The sequence below is a fragment of the Trifolium pratense genome, linkage group LG6, assembly GCF_020283565.1.
Source record: "Trifolium pratense cultivar HEN17-A07 linkage group LG6, ARS_RC_1.1, whole genome shotgun sequence".
In the NCBI taxonomy this organism is placed as follows: domain Eukaryota; kingdom Viridiplantae; phylum Streptophyta; class Magnoliopsida; order Fabales; family Fabaceae; genus Trifolium; species Trifolium pratense.
The window spans coordinates 35,109,549-35,137,234 of record NC_060064.1 but is presented as its reverse complement, the minus strand read 5'-3'; the positions used below and the strand labels follow the sequence as shown (position 1 = coordinate 35,137,234).

Sequence of the window (27,686 nt, the reverse complement as noted above, 5' to 3'; positions counted from 1 at the left end):
TATGGATAAAGTTATGGGTATCATGGATTAAAAGAAAAAAAAAAACAAAAAATCAAATGCTTATTTACAATAGGAGTACATAAAGAAGAAAAAAGGTGTGAGCGAATTTAATTTAGTTTTGTGAATGGTGGAGAGTGTTAGCAAAATGTTTTGGTTGTTATATCACCAATGAGTTAATGGAAATTGATGACAATCACATGCATGAGCGTGAAGAATGAGAATATAGTGTTTCATCCTCATATTTTGTGGTCTTACAAAGATACTTAATTTGTGGAAATGTATATATGAAGATATAGATATCATATATAAGAATATTCATCCTACCCTAGTGTAAGCTCCCATAGGAGTTTTATATATTTTCATAACATAAAACAGATTGAGTTATATTCGGTTACTATATGGTGTAATAATGTAAAGTATAAAAGTATAAAGTATAAAGTGCGGCGCTTTTTCTTTTGAGTCATAAAAATGCATGCGCTTTTTAATCTTTTCCGAATAAAAAATTATATTAGCTTAGACAAAAATATTTTTGAGAAACATGTGATTAATAGTAATTCACAAAAATTGTTCTCAAAGTTGCACATATATACAACAACAGTTTCTAAAGCCTATCTATAGTTTAAAATGACATTGCTAGGTGTGAGGACAACTCAAACTAAACTCGACAGTCTCAATTCAATAGTTTCAGGTTAATCCCAACTTTGTCCCACATCATTTATTGAAAAATATTCACTGTCCAAATTAAATAATAATTCGAAGTCGGGTCAGGTCGGGTTTGAGGTTACCCGACCTGTCCTATTATGTATAGGCGAGTGAAGATAAATGATTAGCAAATATAGAAGAAAGATGTGTAGAGACAGTAACATATCCACTATTCATTTATTTTTCCATATTTGATTATTAAAATATTGATGACATAATATGATAGGTATACATGCATTTCCACTATTTATTTATTTATTTTTGTTAAATAGTTTAGCGGCTATAATTTCACTTTTAAAATAAATAAGTAGTGAAATTCGGATTCAATCTTTGAATCCTACATATTGCAATATTCTTACAATTGAGTTATGATCACGGTATCGTATCAACTGTTATTTATTATTATTATTATTATTATTATTATTATTATTATTATTATTAATGTTGCTGCAGCTGCAACATTAGATGATCAACCTCCTTCCACCAGAACCATTTTCTTTTTGACAATTGAAGTAGAGAGCAGCAACAGGTAATCCAAGATTATAAACTTCTGCAAAATCTCTTGCAATGAAATTTTGTCTCCATCCAGGAGCTAATATTGTGTGCCTACAAGGTTGCTTAAATAACACAAATATCACACGATGAATCCCTGATGTTGGCTTTGGACTTTCATAGCTCACTATCTCTTGCCCTACAATTCATTCATTCAAAATAGGATTATGTTAAATAGTGTTATTTATGCTCGATGACACTAGTTAAAATGTTACTTTTGTTCTCCATTTTTTATTATTAATTTTTTTTATTAAATATAGTAAAGTTCATCTTTAAATCAATTTTTAGAGGTAAATATTAGACACACAAAAAAAATTGTGTACATACCAAAAGATGTCCCTGTTGTCGCTGGAATATTGGTTACCATCCTAGTTTAAAAAAAAAAAAGAAATTTAAAAAAGGTTAGAATGGAAATAAATTCAGCCAAACAAAAGTTTACATAATAAAAAAAAAAAAAACAAAACACACACACAAGATTAATTTGTAAACGAATATAGGACAACTAAGATATTAAACTCAAGTGGTTAATGAACTCATTCTATGATATGAATTGGTCGGGTGAATCCACATTTATTTTCTGGTTGGAATAATTATTGGCCAATTTATCTACCTCGCATGCTTTTAATATACAATTTTAATCTTGACAACATCATAATAACATATTACATTTATGCAAAAAGTTATAGATTTGACTTATATGGTATAAACTTTCGAACAATCATTTTTGTAAAATATACATATCCGGTAAATGTTTTAAATTGGTTCATATAATTCTTTCGAGGGTCTTGCTAATTAACGAATGTCCTTGAGAACTTTCCATTTAAAGAAATTAACTTTTCATTTAAAGAAATTTTTTATTCAAAAAGTGATATATTTTGATTCTCAATATGAAATTCCCATAAACTTTTTTACAAAATCTTATACTATTTAAGATACTTAAAGAGTACATTGGATCTTGCTAATTATGGAAATTGGTTCTTATATGTTTCAAAAATTTATACAACCTCTATATTTTTTAGGTTGGAAATTCTTCGCAATGTTTATAATTTTGAAAAGGGTTCTGCTAACATGTGCCCTAAGGGCACATTTTAAGGTGCATTTAATTAACCAATATCTCATTTAATTTACTTTAAAAATAGCAATAATCAATTTTATTAATTAAAAGATATGGTTCACTATATTTATTACCAATTTAAAAAAATTGCATAGGCAAAATATGATACTTGCCAAATACTTGATCTATGATCACGCGATTGGTCACATATTTTTTGCTACTAAGCTTTTTTTTTCAAACTTTTTTTTAAGATGAAAAAAAATTAAATTATAGTAAGTATTATAAAATTCTAAAACATATTAGCAATTCAAAAGCTAAAATAGTACTAACAATCGTTACCATTACAACATAATATTATAATACTCAATTTGTTCACCGAAAAAAAAAACAAAAATCACAAGTTGGCATAAATCAAGTATTACCAGGAGTACTATAAGTTTGATTGTTAACAAACCAACAAAAAATTGGATGCATATAATTATGGTCGTATTACCAATCACGTGATCATAAATCAAATTTGGCAGCATAATATATTTTGTCTTTCCAATTCTCTTAAATAGATAATAAATATAGTGAACTATATCTTTTAATTAATAAAGTTAATTATTACTATTTTTGAAGTAAATTAAATGAGATATTAGTTAATTAAATGTACCTTAAAATATGCCCTTAGGGCACATGTTAGCATTTGCCTTTTGAAAATCGATCCCTATAAATATAAAAAAAATACAAAATTGGTTCCTATAAATTTACAAAAACTGTAAATCAATCCCCGTAAGTTTTTGAAAAATTTAAAAATTGCAAATAGGCCCCTATAATTTCTAAACTTTTAAAAAAAAATCATATTTTGAAAAGTATCCCTATCTTTATTAAATTTTATAAGAATGGTCTAAAAAAATTTAAGAATGGAGAATTTAATTACTATTTCAAAACAAACAAAAATATAAATGAAGAGAATTCAATTGAATAGTTCGGAGGGAGGTCGTAGCTTCACTTTATGTCCCATATATGTCTATATAGAAACAATTTTTACATAGAAATATATGCATCAAAATTTATTCAATTAGTGTTTAATTAAATTATTTGCTTAATTTGAAAAGATACAAAAGAAATATATGCATCAAAATGTATAAATTTTAGGGTTTAGGGTAATTTAGCCTTTGTAAAATCCATATGTGTATAATTTCCCACTTACCAATACAGGTATTCCCTCATATTAGGATCACTTGGGGTTGGTGCATCAGGGTTCAACATCACCTGCATGCAAAGTGCTACAAAGTTAAAACTAAATATTTTGGCCTCTTAAGCAAATTTATTCGTTGTTTGAGATTTCACGAAACAGAATTAGATTTATTTGTTTGTTAGTATGTCAAGTGATGACTTGCCTAAGCTATTTCATATTTATTCTTCACAAGGGTGTATGGCCAATAATTATTTTTTATCAGAAATCAAATTCGAGTAATTCTCAATTTGTTCTAAGGGACTCATCTATTACTTGAGCTCAATGTTTTGATTTTGGTATGTCGGCCTTAATTATCAATTAATAAAACTCTTAAGGTAGATTTTCTTCTATCTTTGGAGAATTACATTTAATATTTATATTCTTTTTTAAATAAATTAATATGTATATTCTTATATGTATAATTATCTAATAAGTCTCTCTTTGTAATAGTTTTGAGCACCCTTTGTGCTATAGTTTATATATGGTAATCTTAAAAATCAAAATTGAAGATGTAAGTAATTGACTAAGATCGATATATATATACACTTAAAATTAATTAAAGAATATGTATACCAACCAGAGTGTATAGAGTCCTGAAATCATTTCCACCAACTTGAACTCTTGGTGGATTCACTATTTGGGAGGGTTTGAGCTCACCACTGTTGATCACTTCTTTCTTATTTTCATAAACAACCCTTAGAGAAACTGAATTTGTAAATGGATCCAAAACATCTCCAATTACACCACCAACAACTAGAGGATTTGTTGATTTAATACGCATAATAATTAATGTATTATTTTATTATATATATGCTTTGATAACTTTGTGCAATGGCTCTACTACATGCCATGCTTTTATATAGCCTTGGACTTGCCTTTTTCACATCAGGTGATCACTTGTCATCAATATTCTGTCTTTGCTTTGTATATATACCTTGTTCGATTTAATTATTTTCTTAAAAAGTTAATTGTTTCATATAGAAAATGTAAAAAAAAAAAAAAAAAAAAAAAAAAAAGAAAGTATGTTTGTGTGAACAGGAGCATCTCTTCTAGAAAAATAATAATAATATTAAATGAATTTGTCTAATATGTATCTCCTAAAAAGTTCCAAATTGGAATCCTAACTATTTTGAGTATTTTCAATAGAATGAATAGTAGATTTTATAGTAATAATAAAAAAAAAATAGGAACAAGTGTTTTAATAGTTATTAACAAGTTTTTTCATGTCTTTTTTTTTTATTTGCCTCTTACCTTTGTTATTTTTTTTAGTGTATTACTTATACTCCAAAATATTTGTACTAAATCTTAATTTCCGTTATTTTATATATATATGACATTTTTTTTAGGTAAATTAAGAGCATTATGAGATATCATAGTGACTAGTAGACATCAGAAAGACATCTAGTAGCACTAATCATGTACCTCTTTGCTCAATTTTATATATATATATATATATATATATATATATATATATATATATATATGACATTGAAAAAAATAGTTATTAACAAGAGGTTAAATATGTTTTTAGTTCTTACATTTTACCATATAGTCAAGAATAGTCCCTGTAACATCCCGGATTTTCATCCAAGATATTTCTTAAAAACCATATTTAATTAGAAAATGTGCAATTATTTTTTTTCCTTTTTAAAATAAAATAGTTATAAAGATAATTGAAGTGAAATTCAAAGAATTATAAACTTAATTAAAAATGAATTATTGTTTGAAAATTTCCAGCGGAAGAAAATACAACAAAGAACTTATTTATTACATTTATTACATAAAAATTCTCAAATTTACAAAACCCAATTTTCCCCGTTCGTGCGCCTTCGAGCATCACATCACATTCAATCAAAGCTTTCTCCTTGAGTACCTAAAATGTTGGTTGTAAGGGTCAATTTCCTGGTCCATATTGAATCATACTCACCACAAGAAAATGTTATAAAATAATAACAAAACACTTCACCTTATCGAAAATATAATTATTAGTTTATTATAAAAACTTTTTGGTGATAAGAGTCACATATACACATATAGGCAGCATATAATTGTTAAACACAGTAATAAACAAAGCAACATAATTACACATACTACAAATTGCACGGAAAAATCAAATGAAAGACAAGGAAGCAACGATCACCGTTTTACCATGGACTAACTATACTTTTTCTTTGCTTTTATTATAATTGTAATAATTATTTACTATTGTATTTTTTTTTCTCCCTTTCTATATGCAATGCAATGCAACTAAGACAATCCTATATGAGACAATGATCCGGATAAGAAAATCTGCCACACAGGCTTCTGCCACACAGGCTAAGTAGTAAGTTCTGCCACACAGGCTAAAAATAAGTTCTGCCACACAGGCTTCTGCCACACAGGCTAAATAATAAGTTCCGCCACACAGGCTAAAAATAAGTTCTGCCACACAGGCCCTAAAACTTGTCACACCAGCTCTAAACAGACTCTTCTCTACACATCTATATGATGCATGGAACTTCACTTTCTTAAAAGACCAATTTGACCTGCGACATAACTTAGTCCTTCATGTACTTTTATTTACATCACTTAATTTATATTTATTAGATCACACCCACAAACTAATGTTCATAGGCCACGAAGAAAAGGTGCAAACCAAAATCTTAAATCATATAAGACAAATAGGAAACTAACAACCATATATACACGACATATATAAACAAGCACAAGGCATATACAATAATTCCAAAACATAAGCAAACGCAAGGCATGTATATAATTATTCTAATTATTAAAAGCACACGTATATAAACTGAGTATGAATTTATTTTTATAAAATTGATACCTTTGGTTTATTTTAGTGATAAAGGTTCTACCATTATCTCACAACAAATCCCTATGTAGCATGAATGTATGGGGAAAAAGCCCTTACCTCAAGTGCTTTCTTCCAATTACTGTACTATCTTAAATTCGCAACTAAAGTGCATATACGATATCTCACGCTCCAAAGTTTGATTCAACGATCCGACGGTTAACGGGGACAATCCAAAGGAAAATGAAAATGACTTAGATTTAGGATTCACAAGGTGAAACAAGGATTAAAATAGAAAAGGATGGATTAAAATAGAAAAAGGTGTATAGAAAGACTTACGTGAAATATAAGAGAAAATATATGGTATATGGATACTTGTGAGACTTAAAATATTTTCAATGGACTATTGATGGTGATGGTGTATCGTCAGGGACTTGGGGAAATCAAGAGAATGGTATGAGTGCCTCAAAATTTGCGTGAGGCTTGCATGAAGGAGGAGATCGGTGGTTATCCTCTTTTTTTTTTTGTTGTCACTAAGAAGGGAATGAATTGGGGTGATTTGTGAACAAATATTATTCATAAGGTTTGCACCGTTAATAGGGATTGGAAGTAATGAGAAGGCTACACCAAGTATATCCCATGAGTTTAGGGATTTGCTACACCAAGTATATCCCATGAGTTTAGGGATTTGCTAACTTTATTTTATGACCAATTTGAATAGGAAAGGTCTAAGCATTGAAGAGGAATAATGTGGAATCATTATAGAAATAATTAGTGTTGACTAAATGTGCATTTAAATAAAATAAGGGCCACATAAATTGCTTTCATGAGTTTTGATCAAAGGCTCTACCCAATCCATGGATCAACGTGTGCCTCTTTAGGCTAAAATGTTTCAATACCATTAATAAAAATAAAATACTTCAATATAAGAATTAAATTAACATTTCGAATATATTCGGTTGCTCCTATATAAAAGAATACTAGCATTACATTGAATAATTAAAATATACTGAGATCCTAAAGTAATTTGTGGATTGACCAATGAAAAATACTCGTCAAATAATTATTTTTTCCAAAGATGATTTGATAAAATATTCATTATCTTATAAAATAAATAGAATATAAAATAGTTAACATATTATTATAGAATTTATTTATCAAATAATAGATCAATAAGATGCATATATAAAATATTGGGGCGTTACATTGGTCAGTCGGTCAACCTGAAAGCAGTTTGGGATGTTACAAATGGTATCAGAGCAGACCTCTCCCAGTACGATGTGGTTCGGGGACGAACCAAGCGGAAGCTGGTGGGCATGTAACACCCGGGTCTGACGAGGGCGGGGAGTGGTTGTCGGTGCATGAGGCATGACAATTAGCGGCTCTTGGCAGCTTCTAGGCAAAAAACGAATCACATCGGAATGAGAGGGATCCTGAGGCTGTGCGGGTTTGAGACTGCATGGTGGAAGGAAGGCTTATAAGGATTGATGGGTACTACCTATACCAACAAGATGCATCTTCTTTTCGGTAGCTCATTCGATAAGAACTCCACAGTTAAGCGTGCTTGACTTGGAGTAGTCTTTGGATGGGTGACCTTCTTGGAGTAGTCTTTAACAAATTACTTCATCATTGGACCCCTTTTAAGAGGTTCATCATAATAGAGTACATTCATATTGAAACACAAATAAAATAATAAACGGTTAAAATTGCCGTTTTTTTTAGTACGTTTCACAACTATTTATTTAATTAATGATTCGTCAAAAAGCTTAAAACGGACGTAAAATAAGAGATTCTAATATGAACATGTCAAAATATAAACCGTACTGTTTATAGTAAATTTTAACAAATATTACACATTTGCACTCTACTTTTTATTATTTTAATGGTAAAATTTTATTCTTGCACAATGTTTAGAGGTTCATATTAGACAAATTCCAAATAATAAGCTTTACCAAAATAACGGAAAATTTTAATATGCACCTGATCCAAAAATGAACTTTATTTTAATAAATTATTATATTTATTCTCTCTTTTTATTATTATAAGAGTTATGTTTTCCTAAATGATAAGGATACACCCTTAAATCAATTTTAAGAGATCCATATTATACACACCTTAAAATTAAATAGTTTATATGAAATTTTATGTGTTTTATGATTGATATTCCCTCCATTTAAAGAAAAAAATAGAAAACAAATAGGAGTATAATGAATTAGAGTTTGATGAACTCTAGCTAGAATTTTCATCCTAAACTATTCTTAATTTTTCAACTCAAAGAGTAGTTGAACTATGCCTCAAAAACTACGGTACGTACAAATCTAGACATCTAGTTTTATCCTTGGCCACAAAAAAAATATACTCTCTCAATCTTTTACTCTTTCATAGGCACTACAAATCTAACAAAGATTTATGGTTAGCATGTATGGAATATAAATTATACTAGTTGGATGAGGATTGCAATGTGGGGATCCATTTAGCACTACAAAGGAATTTGCGATTCACATTATATAGAGCAATAAATTAAGGAATTTTCGTATCCGTTAGCTTAGCTCAGTTGATAGGAATATCGCATAGATTATGCAGGAGTCAGGATTCGAACCTCAGACATTCCACTTATTCACCTTTAACGTGAAATTTCAAGCCACTAGACAAAAAAAAAAAAAACGATTTTTAAGTCTATAAGTCTTAGTTTAACTGGCAATTGCCGATATTACTAAGTTGAACATCTTCGTCCATGTCAAATATGAAAACTCACAGTTGTGTGAGTTTCAATGTGTTGTGACAAGTGTGAGGTAAGTTAAGCCTCACATTGGTTAAAAAAGTTGAAGTTGAACACTTTAGAAGTGAGATAATCCATAAACCTAATGTCTTAAGGTTTTGGGTAAAAGTGTAGTATCCAACTCACTTGTATAGTTGTTCTGAACCCAATGTAGATAATCTCTCGACTGCCCCCTCATGACCCAACAAAATAATGTTTGCCACTTCATAAAAAGAATTTCAAATTCCTAATTTTTAGATAATGTTTGAAATTCTCTAAATTTAACTTTGACGAATTATTTCAACATTAAATCTCTTCATTTTTTAAAAAATCCTCTAAATTTTTCATCCAAGCAATACTATTGACATAAAAGAAATTTGAATTCACTCCTTCAAACACAATCTAAATTGTTAAGGTTAAATATTAAGCTCATACACTATATTATGTAGTTGCCAAAAATGCAATTTTAAACTTCATTTACATTTTGCATGCAAAATGGATTGGAGCACTATTGGGTCTAGATTGATGTTATATCCTTGGCCACAAAAAAGATACTTGTCAATCTTTTACTCTTTCGTAGGCACTACAAGTTGAAAAAAATAAATTTGATGGTCAGCATTTATGGAATATAAAATTTAGTAATAAGTATATACACCTTAGAATAAAGGGTGCACTTGGATTCCCTCACCACTCAACATTTATACTTGGCTATCTACAAATTTTGATTTTGATTTGATCTTCAACCATAGAATTTGATAGGGTAGAAGATAATGATTGTCTCATCTCTTACTCTTCATTTTAGAATTTCATGTGTAAGAGAAAGAGGGGAAAAGGAAGACAATGACATGAGAGAAAACAAGTCTAATATATGGGATTGGATAAATGAACATATAATTTTATAATTCCTACCAATGGAGTTGGAGTTTGGAGTTTAATAAAAAGGGTCAATTCATGGATCTTTAACTTTATTATTAATTTTTTTCACTAATTTAAGCAATTATATAAATCAATTCATGCATGCTAAACTACTCTCACACTCCAAACTTTTCCATATTTTTCAAGGATGCATCTAATATATGGACCATGTTAAAAAGGTTTAAAGGTGGAGTCCTAGCATTTTTAGTATAAAAAATAAAATAAAATAATAAAAAATAAGGAACAATGTAATACTTTATTAGCAACACCGGACCCATGAGATTTATTGACATAATTCACATGAAAAAAAATGATTAATTTTTAACTAACATGTGGACCGTTGCATTTTTCAACGGATTAAACGAGACGGATCAACTTAAAAGTTTGAGATCCCACTCACCTGAAATATAGCTGATAAATCAACCGGTCCGACAGACTCAACTTGTTTCGCCACCCTAATATAATAATTTGTGTTTTTATTTTTTCCTATTTTTTTTGGATGTTTGATACTCCAATGAGTTAATGGAAATTGATCACGAGAATATAGTGTTTCATCCACAAATTTTGTGGTCTTGCTAATGATGCTTAGTATGTGGAGTTGTATATATCACAGGAATATCCTTGTCGCTACCAGAAGAGTATTAGATTTCATAAACACTATTCTTTAGAACAACATTCACCTTGTGAGCATTAATTTATTGTATATTATAATATATAACTATAACTAGTACTAGTATAAAGCTATACCCACAAAAAAAAAAAAAAAAAAAAAAAAAAGTGCATACGCTTTTTCTATTGGATGATAAAACTGCAGGCTCTTTTACTTTTTGTTTCAAATGTAAAAGAGTTTTGTAAACAAAAAAATGAAAAACAATTTTTTTTCTTGGTAGAAAAAATGAAAAAGAATTTAATTGCATATATTGTTGGTTTAAAAAAAAGTTCTACAAAATATATTAATTTTTATGTATTAACTGGGTATACTTTTTGATACATACATACAATTAAATCACACGATAGTGTTAATATTTTATTTATTTTTTTGAATTTTTTGGTTTTTTTTATAAAAAAAATACAATCCATTGGATTTAATCTAAAAGTATAAATAATATATAAGTAATATTATAGAACCTCAAAATTTTGAGTTGAGATCCTCAAAATTTTGAGGCCAATACTGTCGCACATTCCATACATATGTGCACAGGCCGCCCCTGGATTTAATCTAAAAGTGAAGACAACGTACGACTTCTTATTATATAAATTTTGCAATAGAAATTTAGAAATAAGAGATTAAAATGATTAAATTTGAAGGAAGATATTATAGGCCTCGTTTGTTTTGTAAAAATATTTTCTATTATCATTCCTTAATAAATTTACAAATTTAGTTTACTATCAATTTTCTTAGTTCTTGTAAACTAGTCAATGAAATTCTGCAAAAAGAACAAATACTTGTTTTGACAAATTTAATACCGTTACCAATTTATGCCTTAAAAAGGAAATATAGCTATAATATTTTCAATACTAATTTTTACACGGAAGAAATTATAAAATTACTATGACTTTGGTGTATTTTGTGACAGAAAAGTTGGTGGAAAAAAAATGAGATTGATATATATATATATATAGCAGGAGAAAGTCACGTTATTTTCTAATACATATTTTAATTTTTTTTAATGGCAAATAGATAAATACACACTTCAATTTGAATTAGGCTTCTCTATTATTTTGATAAATAACAAAATCAAAAAACTACAACAAAATCAAACAAGAGGTAGAAAAACTTCGGATAAGAGGTCTCCACCTTAATTTTTATTTTATTTTTTTTGTTATGACAAGTTTAGTTGATTCAGGTCTCACAAATTCATCGGAGTTGATACAGGCTTCCAGACCTAGATGAATCATTAATTCCTCCACATTTATAGTATTTTATTTTTAGTTTTTTTTTAATTATCCATATCCATATCCACTTTTTTTTTTTGTTATCCACTATTATTTATTATCTATATTGAAGGATATGGATTTGTTCATATGATTAGATATTATTATTGTTGCATTATTAGATGATCAACCTCCTTCCACCAGAACCATTTTCTCTTTGACAATTGAAGTAGAGAGCAGCAACAGGTAATCCAAGATTATAAACTTCTGCAAAATCTCTTGTATTGAAATTTTGTCTCCATCCAGGAGCTAATATTGTGTGCCTACAAGGTTGCTTAAATAACACAAATATCACACGCTGAATCCCTGATGTTGGCCTTGGACTTTCATAGCTCACTATCTCTTGCCCTACAATTCATTCAATTATTTTTACAACGATTAAATTGAATGAAAAATGAATAAAGAATAGTAGAAAAAAAAAACTTAAATTGTTACAAAAACTTAAAAAATGCAAAAGAAAAGAAAAATTGAGAACTTCATTAAATTCAATTAATTTGATGGTTAGGATAAGAGTCTGACATAACTCATAACTCAGTTTGATGAGACAGCGTGATATGATTAGTTAATTTTGAAATATATCCTATCATTTCTCTTTAGTTAAAATTTTTATTTTGACTATGAGTTGGGTTAGAAATCAGCTAAACAGGATAAAAAAATAATTTTTTGATTTGCCCCAATAAAATACAGTTTAAAATAAAAATTGAAATCTAATAAAATATAAATAAATTTTTTTTTGATTTTAAATAAAAAAATATTAATAATTATTTTCAAAAATATGTATGATTTTTTCACTTGGGTAACTTTGTAATTTAAATTATATAAAAAGTTAACAACCTATTATAATTAGAATATTTAATTAAAAATTACAAGAAACATACGATAGAATAATGTTATCATGTCATGTTTATATCATTACCATGTTTTTATATCTTATCGTCTCTATCACATATTAACCATTAAACGAGCCATAAAATTGATATTAAACCAATTGCAAGCTTGTTGGTATTTTTATGGCATTGGTTAAATATAAACTATTTAGGTTAACTTAGTATAACACATTAATTCAATTTTATAAAATTGATTATTTTACTAAAATTCGTAAGAATTTATCTTTTAACACTTTTTTGACCAAGATTCCCTCCATCTATTTCTCAAAGAGATTAAACGGAAGAATCCTTCAATGAAAAAAAAAAAAGACACATTTAAAAGCTTTGTGGGTCCTCCAAATATGGGTCTCGCTCTCACTAGACATGGGACACTAGAAACTCTATTGTATTTTTCTCTCATGAAATAGCCTACATTTTTTTTTAGAGATGGAGAAGGTCTTAATTTTTTTTAGGTCCATATTAAAATATCCTTCAATTTTTTTGAATGGCACAAAATGTCCTTCAATTTAATTCATGAAATCTACTAATTATATCCCCGACCATATTATTATTATTATTATTATTATTATTATTATATATATGCAATAATTAAGTTAAAATTATTGAGAAAATGTTATCTCCTTTATCCTTCAAAAAAATGTTATCTCCTTTATGATATATGAAAGATAAGAATGTCCTAAGTATACTGTATTTGCTTGTACACCTAATTGATCATAATTTTGCTGTAAAATAAAACACTAAAAATAATTAATTAAATGGTGAAAGAAAGTTGTGCACGTACCGAACGTTGTCCCTGTAGTAGCTGGAATGTTGGTTACCATCCTAAGGACCCATTCAATGAAAATAAGATCTTAGAAATTCTATTTTAAAGGTGAATAAACGAACTGAGCTAAATTCACGAAACAATTTATATATATATATATATATATATATATATGAAATTAGAAGAAGTATATAACCAAAATAAAGTTTTTTCTTTTTACGCAAAACCAAAATAAAGCTAGACATTGATAATAAAGATTGGGAGAAAGTACAATTGCTAAAGTTTGGTGCTTGTGATAGCGACTCCACAAGATGCAAAATTAAGACTACTTGGTTTGGTTGAATATGTCAACTCGTGTTTGCTGAACTTTTTCTTTTTGACTTTTTTGAAGAAAATAAATTAAATTTTCTTTTTAACTTATCTTTTCATAACTTCACAAAGGTTGAATATTCCTTGTTTATTTTCCAATAAACTACTTTTTTTTTTTAACTTATGAAATCAATTATAACTTATATGAAAATAACTAAAAAAAATTATCAGAAAAATAAATTATACCTAAAAACTTTCTTATTAAGTTCTTGGATAAACAATTTAATTGCAATTTATAGCACAACGCTTATTATAAGAAGTGCTTATGTATAAATTTATATAAGTGTTGTTTTTTACAGAAAGTTTATATAAGTTATCTCTATTGTAAATTAAAGATAAAATAAAGTTAAATTACTTGTGTATATATAAGTTGTTTTCCTAAGTTATATTGAACCACTAATTATAAAATAAGCTGAAAAGCTTGACCCCAAAAAAAAACTGAAAAAAGCTTATGAAAAATGTCAATAAGCCATTCACATATCTGTTTGGTAAAAAATAGTAGATAGCTGATAAGCTAGCTTATAGTGAATAGCTTATAAGTCAGTTTTTAGCTTATAGCGAATAAGTTAGCTGCTTGAATTTGTAGTGTTTGGTAAAATTAATTAGCGGTTTAACTAACTTATAAGTATAAAATGACATAAGAAAATTTTTTTAATTACTATTTAATTTTTTCAAGTAAAATGATAGATGTAAAATTGGAAGAAAAATGATAAGCTCATAAGCTACTTGAAATAGCGTTTAAAAAATAAGTTATAAGCTAGGTAAAATAAGCTATAAGCCCTTTTTTAAAAATTGTTACCAAACAGAGTTTTTAGCTTATAAACTAAAAGCTATAAGTTACAAGTTAGCTTATTGGCATTTCCAAATAGAGTCCTAACTTCTCCCAAATAATATTACAATTTTTTTATTAATAGATAAAAGTTAAATAAGTAAATCCAAACTACTCTAATAAAGAAAAGTGCTTTATCAAAAATTTTAGATAATGTGATCCTAATAGATACAACAGAAATCAACGCATCAATATATGAATACAATTCACAAGCACCAATTAGTGCATTCTTTTGAACAAAACAATAACATACGGTCTAAAAGGTCGTCGGGATCGAGTTTTTACCTAACCTCGTTTTGTCTAGGTAAACTCGACACGTAAACTTGACTCATAAAATCGTACGAGTTTATCAAAAATTAAAATAATATGAAAAATTATTATGTATATGACATATATACTAATATACTACTATAAAAACATCAATATTTCAAAATATAGACTTAATTATAAGAGCAAAATAAACTAAATCACCACATAAATAGCATCATGAGCTTTTAAAGGTAAACTCGCAATCACAAGTAAACTCGTGCGAGTTTACACGATTCCAGCGAGTTTGATCGAGTTAACTCAGTGTAAACTTGTTTTTTTCCCCGACTTTACCAGAAAACGAGTTTACATCCAATTTAACACGTTTTTCATACCTAGAAACGCAAAATCGGACGAGTTTACAAGTTAAAACGCAATTTTAACAACAATGGGCTTAATTATGCTTGTGATATTTTTTTTATTTTTTTATTTTTATTTTTTGAAAACTTGGTATCCGGCCTTAGGACCGACTAATCCAAGGGGACCAATCCCACCGCCCACTTGCGGGGGCCCCATTTAAAGCCAGAGTTTTTTTGCTCTGTATGGACTTGGCCCACCGAAATTGGCACCAGTGGGAATCGAACCTGAGACCTTGAGAGGAGCATACTCCAAGGGCCCAAGCCAACACCACTCGACCAACCCCAAGTGGGTTTATAAATATGCTTGTGATATTTGAAGATCAAATTAAACATATATAACATGGCTACATATATATATATAGATTAAGCAAGGAAGTAAGTTGTTATTAATTAAGTCCATATGGTTAACTTTCCACTTAGCACTTACCAATACAAGTATTCCCCCATATTAGGATCACAAGGGCTTGGTGCATCAGGGTTCAACATTACCTGCAAAGTGCCACAAACTCAAAAACCATATATAGAAACAAAAGCTTTAATCAATTTAAGATTTTGGCCCTTTCTAAGGTGATAGCATTCTTGTATGTGGCAGTTGTTATTAACAATGATTAGGTTTAATTTGTATAGATATTTAAGGTTATATATTGATGATGCAAACGATAATCCTTGTGTTCTCTTGAAATTGAAGTTATTTTCGAGGTTGGAATACTAAATATTGGTTATATTAAATACAATCTTAAAAATGATTTTTGACTAGAACAAAGTGAAAGCATGTCATTACAACGGCTATTCGTCATGTACTGGACAACTTTCTTTTCTATCTTTGGGATCCAAATTTTTATAAAAATAAAAGAATGTAACTAAGATCTATATAAACATATATTAATTATACTTAAAGAAATTAAGAATATATATATATATATGTATACCAACCAGAGTGTATAGAGTCCTGAAATCATTTCCACCAACTTGAACTCTTGGTGGATTCACTATTTGAGAAGGTTTGAGCTCACCACTGTTGAATACTTCTTTGTTATTTTCATAAACAACCCTTAGAGAAACTGAATTTGTAAATGGATCCAAAACATCTCCAATTACACCACCAACAACTAGAGGATTTGTTGAGTTAATAGGCATAATTAATGTATTATTTTATTATATATATGCTTTGATAATTTTGTGCAATGGCTCTACTACATGCCATGCTTTTATATAGCCTTGGACTTGCCTTTTTCACATGAGGTGATCACTTGTAATCAATATTCTGTCTTTTCTTTGTATATACCTTGTTCCATTTAATTATTTTCATAAAGTTATCTCAAAGAAAAAATGTAAACAATTTTTTTTTAAAGAAATAGGATGTTTGTGTGAAGAGGAGCATCTCCTAGAAAAATGATTAATTTTAAAGATTTTCTGAATTATATGTATATTATATGTATAGTATATAATGAGAGGGATGGGAAGCATCAAGTTACTTGAAGAACAAAAAAAAATTAAAGTTACTTGAAGAATATAACTCTTGCCCCTCTATAAAATATTGAATTTTACCAATATATATTATGTCTAAAATATTAAGTTAAAAAAGAAAAAGAAAAAAAAGAAACTTAATTTTGCATTGAAAAGAGGTATACTTTAACTTATTCAATGAATTTTAGAAAATTTGTTAGCAAGACTCTTAAATAATTATATGAGCAAAAAATTTAAACGCTAAATCTTCTTATCAGACGTCTTTAGGTGTCACAACTCAATTACTCGAACTATGTCTTAAAAACTAGTACAAAATAATAAATAAAAAAAATTTGGTTTTCACAACAAAACAAAAAAAAAAATTGCCTGAGCATAATAATGTTTAATTTTGAAACAATGTTTTAGATTGCAGTTATGTTTGTATATATTACCGTTAAGTTACACCTACTAAAATAATTTATGGACAGACGGTATGGACGGACATGTTCAAGACTTGGTGTGTGTGGCTAAGTGTAGCTATAGCCACACCAGCCCGGTCCAAATTTTTCTAAAAATAAAAAATAAAAATTTTATAAATAATTTTATGTCTTTTTTTATACATATTCGTACAAATATTAATGTAAATATTAGTTTAGAGTTTATTATTGATAACTGTAAGTCTCTCGTATACATATTAGTTTAAGTATTAGTACAAATATTAGTTCATAGTCTATTATTGATGATTTCAAGTTTTTGGTTATACATGAATTATTATTTTAAGTTATATAGTTTAATTTTATAATCATCAACTTTGACTTTTTTGTCAAAATATAGTAGACCACTAATTAAATTTATAGAATTGGGTAAAATTAGCAATTGAACTAGCATATAAATATGACATGACATAAAAAAAAGTTTAATTAATATTTAATTTTTTCAAGTAAGATAATACAGTAAAACTGGAACAAAAATTAAATACGGGTAAAATTGGAATAAAAATTAATAAGATATAAGCTGATTGAATTAAATAAGTGATATGCATTTAACATATATTCAATAAATTAGTATTTTTTTTTTTTCGAATAGAAATTTTGTGACTTTTTAGATATAGTTTGTTGGTTTATTTTTTTGAATAAATATTTTCCGGTTTATTGTTCTCTTTTTTGGATATACATGTTGTATTAGTAGTAATTTCACATATTGTTTGTTATTTAACTGAATTATTATTGAGATGGAAAAAAAAATTGTAATGCCTAAATTTTTTAACCCCACTAGAAATTTATGGCTGGGTCCGCCCCTGACACGCAGGTACATTTAATTAATATGAAAAAATGCATTTGCATGAAAGTTGCTAAAATGGTTAAGTATATTAAGATTGCTAGGCTCACCACATGACTATGTATTTGCATTTTCCTTTGTATGCCAAATGGATTGAAGCACAAACAAATATAGATTGATGTTTGATCTTTGACCACAAAAAAGATACGTGAGTCAGCAAAAAGATGTTTGATCATAATTGGCCACAAAAAGATATACTCCCTCTCAATCTTTTACTCAATTTCGTAGGCACTACAAGAAGATCAAAATTTTTTTATGGTCAGTATACATAGAATATAAAATATAGTCCTGTTTACTCCTTTGAATAAAGGGTGCACTTGGATTCCCTTACCACTCACTATTTACACTTGGCTATCTATAAATTTAGTTTTTGATTTGATCTTCAACCATAGAATTTGATAGTATATAAATGAGATAATGATTGTCTCACCTCTTATACTTCATTTTAGAATTTGATGAGAGAGGTGAAAAAGAAAGAAAAAGACAGAAAGAACAAGTCTAATATGTAATACGTTAAATTGGTTCAAGTGATAATAGTCTTGTCTTTTTAAGCATGTGGTCAGGGGTTCGATTCCTGACTCATGCGTATGAAAAAAATTTGGTTAGGGGGGAAGAACCCACCTTATGTGCCCACATGTTTTTCGACAACGATGAAAATTTTATATCAATATTATGGTAACCCAAAAATAAAGTCTAATATGTTATAGAAAAAGACAGATAATACATATTAGATAAAGATAGTTTCAGAACCGGATTGACGTTTTAAAAAATTAAAAAACTTACTGTATTTTATAAAACCCAAAAAAACTATTAACTTTTTTGAATACTATAAATTTGTTATACTATTAAAATAAATCCATGTAGTAATAATTAAAAAAAAATATACATAAATGCAATTTTTTTTAAAAAAAAAAAATAACACTATTGATATACCGTAAGATAAAGGAAACAATAATAATAATTTCTACAAAAAGAAATATAATGGTTTGTTATAGATTTTGTTCAGTTTGAATTGAATTGAATTTTCTAGGTCATCAAGTCAATAGTTAGGTTCTTAATCCCCCTACAATATGAAAGATGTAATTTTTATAATTTTATTTTCGTTTTTATTAATATAAAATGTTTAAATGACTTGGCCATGAAAAAGTCTGGAGGCTATTTACACCTCAGAATAAAGGGTGCACTTGGATTCCCTCACCACTAACTATTTACACTTGGCTATCTGCGCATTTAGTTTTTGATTTGATCTTCAACCATAGAATTTGATAGGGTAGAAGATAATGACATGCTCAACTCTTACAATTCATATTTTAAAATTTGAGATGTTTGAGAGAGAAATAAATATGTTTATGCAAGGCATTGTCTGGCTGGGTTGATTCTCTTTGTTTTTTACATTGAGGTGGATTCCTATTTAATAACTTTTTTTATGCCCTAAATTTAGTTGCCACATAAGTATCCCAATTATCACACCCAATACACATTGATGGAAAGAATGAGACATTTTAAAAAGCAACTAGGGACCAAAATCATAAATTAAAAAATGAAGAGAACAAAATTGGAAATATAGATAGAAGGGAGCTGCATTTAGCCCTCATCGACAATAAAATTCAAACTCGTGTCTTTAAAAAATGAGTCGGTGTGTTTGATTTACTAAAAAATATGAAATCGAACATGACAACTTCAATTGTATTATGTACGATTTTAAAACTCTCTCTAGACAAAACAAACTCGGGGCCAAGGACGAAACAAAACTGAAATTTTTGTCCCTTGCTAAACCACAACACAACTTTTCGTCCTCTGTTCAAATTGTCTAAATTACCAAAATAACTTTTTATCCATCAAACATCGTAGGTGTTCATACGGTTTATTTATGAACACATCAAATTCAAAATCAAGAACACCGGATGTTGTAATTTGTTAGTTATTGGACATGTCACAAGGTGCATCAAACTACACTAAGCCAAAAATAACCAAAGCATAAATTAATCGAAAAATACTTAAAACTGACTTTGACTACTTAGCTAGCAATAACAAAAATGCATATGGCCATATTCCTCATACAAATTTCAATAAGACAAGCAGCAGCAGAAGCATCAATATATCTAAATTTGACAACATATAGTACAAAAGAGTACATGGGTGGTTTTAGATGTACTTAAGACCAGATATATATTGTTGCCTAGTAATTAAATACTGGGCCAGTGAATATATAACTCCTAAGATACCCAAGATCTTAATCTTGAGAACATCTGTACATACAATAGGAAGCAGATTAAGGGGCAATGTTATCCATGGTGGTGAATCACTCTGTTTCGTATGGCTCCATACATACCTGTTGAAAATTATATGACTGGGGAAAGTAAGAACAAGGAGTGCTAAATTCTTCACCATAAAAATCCAGTCTGGCCCACCTATTTGAAGACCCCATCCACCATTACCTTGCCAAACATCTTCCCATATGCTATACAAGGCAGTTATAGCAAAGTAGACTGAGATAACAACAGTCACAGGAAAGTATCTGTGTTTGTCTCCAAAACCAGCAATAAAATCTGAATCCTGGTTAAGTAACAGAAGGATAGGAGCCAAGAAAAATATAGAGCGGTTTGAGCCACCGGTAAGGTAAACATTCAAGACCAAGCATATAGCAAAGCACAATATTGTGGCAACATTGCCAACAGAAGGCATCCAGGCTCCATCAGCAGCCATTCTTTTAATTGTAAAGGAGGGAACGGTAGAAGACCGACGGTGCTGCATAAATCTCGCTCTTGGCAGAGAACTTGCAGATACACTTTGACCAGAATGACTATGTCTATTTCCACTTGACTCAAGGACTTTTTCCCGCATAATTGAAGTAAGTTTATATTTTATTTCCAAGGCTATAAGCATGAAGATTGCTGCATACAAACCAAGAAGAGAGGTCCTCGCACCCTCGATAGCTAGCAATGTTGTAAGCTTCTTCTCCTCCTCACCCAAATTTCCTATCTCACTATCTTCAAGAATATTTTTAATTCTCAGTTGACCCTCCAAAAGATATGTAACTGGAAAGAGAGCTACAAGTAAAGCAAATACCCAGGGTAAAAGCTTTGTGCTTGAAGCAGAGGGCATATGAGTGAAGACAACGAAAACAGAGGCACAAACCATAGTAACAACAATGAGAACATCCAGAACCACTGCCCAGACAAAGTATTCAGCAGAAATGTAGATACCAAGGGCAACACCCATAGCAATGGAGTAAACTGTCCTTAGTTCAACAATGTATTTAATGGGTATTATAGATGTAATGGATGCTAGAGTTAGCAAAATAGCAATAATAAGTAACCAAGACGGCCAGGTAGGCTTCCCAGCTATAAAGCCATAAATTGAGATATCATCAGCAGTATGACGGGCAGTTTTGATAAGGTCCGACTGGTAACTCAGTGACAAAGGAAGAGGTGGCTGCATCAAAATTAAAAGTAGACCAGTTGCCGCTATCAGCACCAGACATCTCTTGACAGACTGCAGAGTAAACAAAAAGCTTAAGATCAGTCTTTCAATATCTTGCATGAATTGGGAAGGCGTGATGGATAACTCTGCCAACCATAATTATCTAATTATTTAGCATGTGAGAACACAAAAGTTTGCATACGATAATGAATGGTTCAAAGTCCACAAATTTTAAAAAGGAGAAAAACCTTTTAAGTCCAAAACCAAACAACACAAAACAATATATCGGATAATTATACATACCAAAACATGAGAGAAATGAATGGCAACAATTGGAATACAAGCCATTCCGATCAACAGTATACAGAAGCCCAAAATTAAACCATCTGAAGGAGACCTTCCGTTCCACCACTGGAGGGCTTCAAAAATTGTTTCACGGCAAAACCATACAGATAAGGCTACTACACAGGCATGTGCATAACCTTGCCATGGTTTCATCTTAGAGGCTGTTTTTGATTTATCCCTAAAAAATACAACAATGAAGTATAATGAGGCTAACAATAAAGTATAATACAGGTCAGAATCCCTCCAAACTGACAAAATGAGACATTTTCACAACAATTACCTGTAAAGAAGTAATGGAGGGGAAACAGCCAACAAGAGTATAGCTGAAACCCATACAACAGACTTAGATGCAATAAACAGCATGCTAAGCTTTGAAGAAAATAGGCAAGTCAAAATCCAAACTGCTTTTCCTCCAATTCGATGATCCACAGATAGCCTTCTCACCAAAGCCAAACCCAATAAAGTTGTCATCACAACCATGTAACTAGGATACATCACCTCGTCCTCAAATCCATAATAGTAAATGCTGGAGTAACTGAAAAATCGGCTTTCGATGTAGCATAAGAGCAATGCATGGCTTATCAAACTGATCTCAGATAAAAAGTTTATCTTTGAAGGCAAAAGAGTTAAACCAGGAATAGCCATAGCCAGGACAGCATTTGCAACAATTAGCTTACAAAAAGATTTAAGGGACATGCCTGCCAACCAAATATTTAAATCCCAGAAATTGTGCAGCACAAACCATGTAACCATCAAGCTCCCAAGGACAACAAAAGCAAAGTATGAAGCTAGACTTTTCTTTTCAAAAAATCGAGCCAAATAAAAGCCAGCAGCTGCAGGCAGAGGCAGGAACTGCAAATCAAAAGGTAGATAATAATTCAATAAGAGAGAGAGAGAGAGAGAGAGAGAGAGAAAGAGGATGTGTCTGTGTGTGTGTGTGTGTGTGTGTGAGAGAGAGAGAGAGAGAGAGAGAGAGAGAGAGAGAGAGAGTGTTTACATCACTAAATGGAATTAAATATTTAACCATCAAAATGAGAGATGTTATCATTATGTACCAAAGAAGAGCCCGCAAACAAAGAATTGAATATTTTAGGAAAAACAGAAAGTCAGCCAACCAGTTATTTTCATGAAAGCTAAATAGATTTCACTACACCAAATAGGGCATTTTCCAGTTCCCTTTCTTAATGTGATGACCAGCATAGTTAATTGCAGATCAGACAAAGAGTAAAACAGTTATAGCAGCACTTTGTCATTTCGAGAGGTCTACCCCCACCTTTACTTTATCACAATTCTAACCCGAATGACTCCTCTTTTAATAGATTTATTTCGTGGGAATTCCATTTTCTCCTGAAACCTTATATAATGACCAAGAAGCTTCTCATTTGTTTTCTCTACTAGATCTCAGTACTTACCCCCTTTTCAATAAGTGAAATGTGACAACCAGAATGCTCTTGCTTGGACTTTAAACATTTTTGGGAGCATATACATGCCTAGCAGGATTCTTCCTTAACAACCAGTATGCTCAAAGTTTTGTAGTTTATTTTAATAATCAGGATCGAAAACCTCAAACCAGGTCATCTTTTACCCATTCAAAAATCACAACAACAAAAAATACCAGAATCGGTATAATCCATACAGAATCGCACAATTTTACTGGGTGTTTGGCGGTTCTGTGCGATTTTAATGGGATTTTCCTTTGATAAATGCTCAGGATTCATATCGTTTAGGATGAGCAAAATCGTGGAATTTCACGATTCTATTCGCGATTTTGATAACAATGCTTCTACCTATTTTTCTAGTGTTGATCATTCATGTTGGATGTTAGGAAAATGCCATCTATTGTTCCCGGTACTTTTATTGCTCCTAGTAGTTATTGTGTACCTACTAGGCTAGTGCTCGTCAAAGAAAAACATTGGCCTAGCATGTACACAATAACCACTAGGAGCATAGAAGCAACAGGAACAATACATTACATTTTTCTGACACCCAACATGAAGGATCAACTCCAAAAAAACAGCAAAAATGATAAATAACATCAATCAGGTTTCATTTCACATATCATAAATCAGTCCACGGGACTCACAAAGGCCAAGAGAATTATGCACAAACATGGAAAGACATAAACCTCACAAGAAACAGCTCAGTCTATGCTTCACATGCACAAATGATGCAACATTGAAGTTGTAGCCCAGACCACAGCACAACTAAGGTCGCAGAAACAAGGTCACACTCACACCACCAAAGCATCAGGTTTCAAAAAGGACGTTACTTTAGTCCTTGAAAGTATGGGACGTTACTTTGGCCCCTGAAAGCATGGGACGTTACTTTAGTCCTTGAAAGAAGAAAAGTTTTAAATAAAAAAAAAACTTAAAAGTGTACTCCTTCGGTGAATTTAGTCACTAAATTAAGTCCAGTTACTTAACATTAACAGATCTGCTCATATGACAAATTAAGCTCCCAGGCATACTTTCATGTGTATTATTTGGCATCTTTCTCTGCTAAATAACCAAAATACCCTCGATCACATTACTCTTTTTCAATCTCTGTAATAACACCATATTCATCAATACTGTCACCCTCAACTTTTCCAAATCAAAAGATGTTTCTCTCATATGGGCAAGGTACATTTTCTTCTCTCTTCCTCTTACACTTTGAAAACATGTACCACAAGTACAAGACTATCCATTTCTCTTCCTCTCTTGTTTCTTCCTTTACATTGATTTTCAAGAGCACCCTACAATTCTGGACCCCTTCTTTCAGATTCCATATTTTAAGCTTTTTCGTCATTCGTCGTCTTTCCATTTACTTTAACTGTCTATAATTTTATCCTTATTCATTCACCATAAAAAGTAAAGTTGAAGACCATAAAGCTAAAGGGCTTAGCTTCCTATAAATTCTGAAGCACCCAACAGAAACGAAATTTTGCACCCTTTACCAATAAAATTCTGGAGTGATGCTAAACTGATTGCTCTAGACCAAAGCCCTAAAAGTGCCATTATGTCCGTGTTAGGTGACATTTAATGCTGCCCAACAAATTTGAAGATAGGTGTATGAAAAGTGAGTACTTAAAATGACTGGTGAAGAAGGTTAAAGGTTTCATGTGGTTCAAGATATTTTGGTACTTTTTATAAAAAAACTTTGATGAGATTACCCCTTTAGATTAATTCTCTCAAATTGTATAGATTTGATGCATGTTGTTTATGAATCTTGGTGACTTCCCTTGCCCTTGTTGTACCACTAATTGATGGCCTAATTTGTCACTAAAATGCATCTAAGTTAAGGTTAGGATTGTACATGAAAAATTGCACACAACTGAGTTTGGCAGGAAACAGAGCACCAGGGCAATTCTGCCCTCTGCGCCTGGGGCACAGTGGTTCAAGGTATTTTGGTACTTTTAGTCCCAAACAGAGAAAGATGCCACATATTACAACACATAACAATCCAATCAGGCACTTAACATGAACATTAAGTAATGAACTAACCATAGAACCCCAATTGTTTGACAGAAGAGATTTTATTTATTAAACAAAAACCTTTCAAGAACTACACTAAAGTGATAATGCCCTACACTATCAAGGACCAAAAGAGTAGTTTAATCATTTAATGCAAGTTAATTTTCTGCTGAACAAATACAAGACACCATCGTTTGAAGTGAATAATTTCTAGGCAAGATGGGTTTAACGAATGTTGGAACGCCAACAGATATCTATTATTGTGTTCACCACATACTGGATATGTTCACTCGTGGTAGTTTTATAGTGTGCTCAGACATGACTCATAAGAATCACAACTGTTAACAAAGCAGATTGCATGTCACAAACAAACATGACAGTCATGCAACTCAATTATTATCTATAGTTTGACTACCATGCACCACAAAGCTCAGTGCCTCAGTCTTTAACTAAACCTACATCACAGCTATGACTTTCATTCCAAGATCTGCCTGACTACCTAGCATGTTATCATTATCAGCTTCTACTCAAGGCTCTCGGTCTTACAGGCACTTCTTAGGAAGGACTAGCAAACTAACCGTATTGCTCCTTTCTTCAACACATTTTTTAATCTTTTAAATGATTGATGACCATTTCATAACTTTTTTCCTTTCATAATGAATCTCTTTCTATCCTAAAAACAAAAGCCCCGTCACAATTCCAATGTACAATCATCTACAGAATCAAATAACTCTACCACAAAGAACTCAAATTCAATTCAAGCAAGCAAACACTAAAAAACTCAATAACCACTCACCAGTACAGGGTATCCCACAACAACAGCTCCAGCAGCACTGACCACAATGGCAGAAGTAGTGAAAGCAACCGAGCTAAGGGCATCAGAAACCATACCCATAGAATAAGCACCACCGGCAGCAGCTCCACCAAGCATAGTAATAGTAACAAGAACATAATTAAGAGGCGGAGGAACCTGAATATACCTCCCAAACGAATGAAAAACAACCCGAATCTCCAATGCAATGACAACAAAAACCAAAGCAACAAAACCATTAACAACCCTAATACTTTGAATATGAGCAGCATTATCAGAAACCCACCAAAGAGCACCTCTAGTAGAAGCATAAAGCTGAAACAAAAAGGGTATAAAGAAAAGCAAAACAAGATCACAGAAATTGGCATACGAAGATAAAACAAGTGAATAATGTGAAGCTAAATGAAAACAAAGAGGTACAAAAAGTAAATAGAGTGTATGAATACAACTCTCAAGAGGACCAAGAACAAAACTATCTTTAGGAGCTTGACCACCATGAAACCTAGCATGATGATTAATCTTAAAAGACGAAAGCCTCGGAATAGAGTAAAGCCAATAGAAAAAACAACTAAACGCCATTAGATAATAAGCAGAGTTATTAATCCCAACAGCAGAAACAGCAGCCCATGTAAAAATCGACGAGGCAGTGATCGGAAGACAAGCGAAAAGCAGCCTTTCGAGTGCAGCGACAATGCTCGGGTTTTCGAGGAGAAGGAATTTGAATTGAAGAGAAGACCAAATTCCGATAAGGAAAGTAGTGTGAGCACAAAGGAACGAAGCGAGGATAGTTAGGGTTATGGAATTGTTGAAAGTGGAGTAAAGAGAAGGTGAAGCGGTGAGGAAGAAGGAAAATTGAGCGAAGATTAAGGAAAACCAAACGGAGAAGAATGAAGCGGGTTTGAAATTGAGAGAATCGAGAATGTATGAGATCATGAGACCAACGATGAGTGTGGCGGAGACGGTGGAGCCACCGAGGTCAAGGAGGAATAAAGCGGAAGGGATAAGGGAAATTGCGATGAGATAATTGTGAGTGAAATTTGTAGGGTTTTTGAGAGATCTAGAAGATGAAGATGAGAATGATGAAGAAGATGATGATGAAGGTGGATTGAATTGATCATTGTTGGTGATGGTGGTGGGATTTGATTGGAATCGAGAAATGGTATCTCTAGGGTTAGGGTTAGGGTTTGGGGAAGAAGAAGATGAAATTGAAATGTAAGGACGAAGTGAACGTTGAGGTTGAAGCATTTTTGCGTCTCTGTGAGGTTTGACTCAGACAGAAAGAGCTTAACACTCTCTCAAGTGTTGTACAAAGAAATGCAGGAAAAACTGAAGATGGTGAGATTAACTCAAACGGTGAATTTCAGTGTCGTTTTGGTTTTTGATGAATATGGGCTTGGTGGGCCTTCATAGTATATAAGATATAACTTCA

General features: G+C 30.8%; 3 protein-coding genes across 3 annotated transcripts; all 3 read right to left on the bottom strand.

Annotated features, from left to right (window-relative positions):
- Positions 1-1,126: 1,126 nt before the first annotated feature.
- Positions 1,127-16,606, bottom strand: LOC123890753 (protein FLOWERING LOCUS T-like). Its single transcript, XM_045940437.1, has 5 exons — positions 16,376-16,606; positions 15,870-15,931; positions 13,598-13,638; positions 12,061-12,277; positions 1,127-1,176 (listed from the first exon to the last, which is right to left on the bottom strand). The coding sequence occupies exons 1-5, from the start codon at positions 16,577-16,579 to the stop codon at positions 1,164-1,166; spliced, it is 537 nt and encodes a 178-aa protein (XP_045796393.1). The 5' UTR covers positions 16,580-16,606; the 3' UTR covers positions 1,127-1,163.
- LOC123890752 (protein FLOWERING LOCUS T-like) lies at positions 1,164-4,341 on the bottom strand. The gene is made up of 4 exons (XM_045940436.1): positions 4,108-4,341; positions 3,504-3,565; positions 1,582-1,622; positions 1,164-1,393 (listed from the first exon to the last, which is right to left on the bottom strand). The coding sequence occupies exons 1-4, from the start codon at positions 4,309-4,311 to the stop codon at positions 1,164-1,166; spliced, it is 537 nt and encodes a 178-aa protein (XP_045796392.1). The 5' UTR covers positions 4,312-4,341.
- A 3,602-nt stretch (positions 16,607-20,208) lies between the features above and the next one.
- On the bottom strand, positions 20,209-27,668 carry LOC123890751. Its single transcript, XM_045940435.1, has 4 exons — positions 26,243-27,668; positions 22,275-22,846; positions 21,953-22,172; positions 20,209-21,721 (listed from the first exon to the last, which is right to left on the bottom strand). The coding sequence occupies exons 1-4, from the start codon at positions 27,500-27,502 to the stop codon at positions 20,372-20,374; spliced, it is 3,402 nt and encodes a 1,133-aa protein (XP_045796391.1). The 5' UTR covers positions 27,503-27,668; the 3' UTR covers positions 20,209-20,371.
- Positions 27,669-27,686: the final 18 nt, after the last annotated feature.

Coding starts and splice junctions, on each gene's coding strand:
- LOC123890752 (XM_045940436.1), bottom strand. CDS start 4,311: ATGCGTATTAAATCAACAAATCCTCTAGTTGTTGGTGGTGTAATTGGA. Junction 1,623..3,503: donor ATGAGGGAATACCTGTATTG/GTAAGTGGGAAA, acceptor TTTTTAAACTAG/GATGGTAACCAATATTCCAG. Junction 1,394..1,581: donor GACAACAGGGACATCTTTTG/GTATGTACACAA, acceptor AATGAATTGTAG/GGCAAGAGATAGTGAGCTAT.
- LOC123890753 (XM_045940437.1), bottom strand. CDS start 16,579: ATGCCTATTAACTCAACAAATCCTCTAGTTGTTGGTGGTGTAATTGGA. Junction 13,639..15,869: donor ATGGGGGAATACTTGTATTG/GTAAGTGCTAAG, acceptor ATGGGTCCTTAG/GATGGTAACCAACATTCCAG. Junction 12,278..13,597: donor TACTACAGGGACAACGTTCG/GTACGTGCACAA, acceptor AATGAATTGTAG/GGCAAGAGATAGTGAGCTAT.
- LOC123890751 (XM_045940435.1), bottom strand. CDS start 27,502: ATGCTTCAACCTCAACGTTCACTTCGTCCTTACATTTCAATTTCATCT. Junction 22,173..22,274: donor CCTCCATTACTTCTTTACAG/GTAATTGTTGTG, acceptor TGTATTTTTTAG/GGATAAATCAAAAACAGCCT. Junction 21,722..21,952: donor TTCATTTCTCTCATGTTTTG/GTATGTATAATT, acceptor TTTACTCTGCAG/TCTGTCAAGAGATGTCTGGT.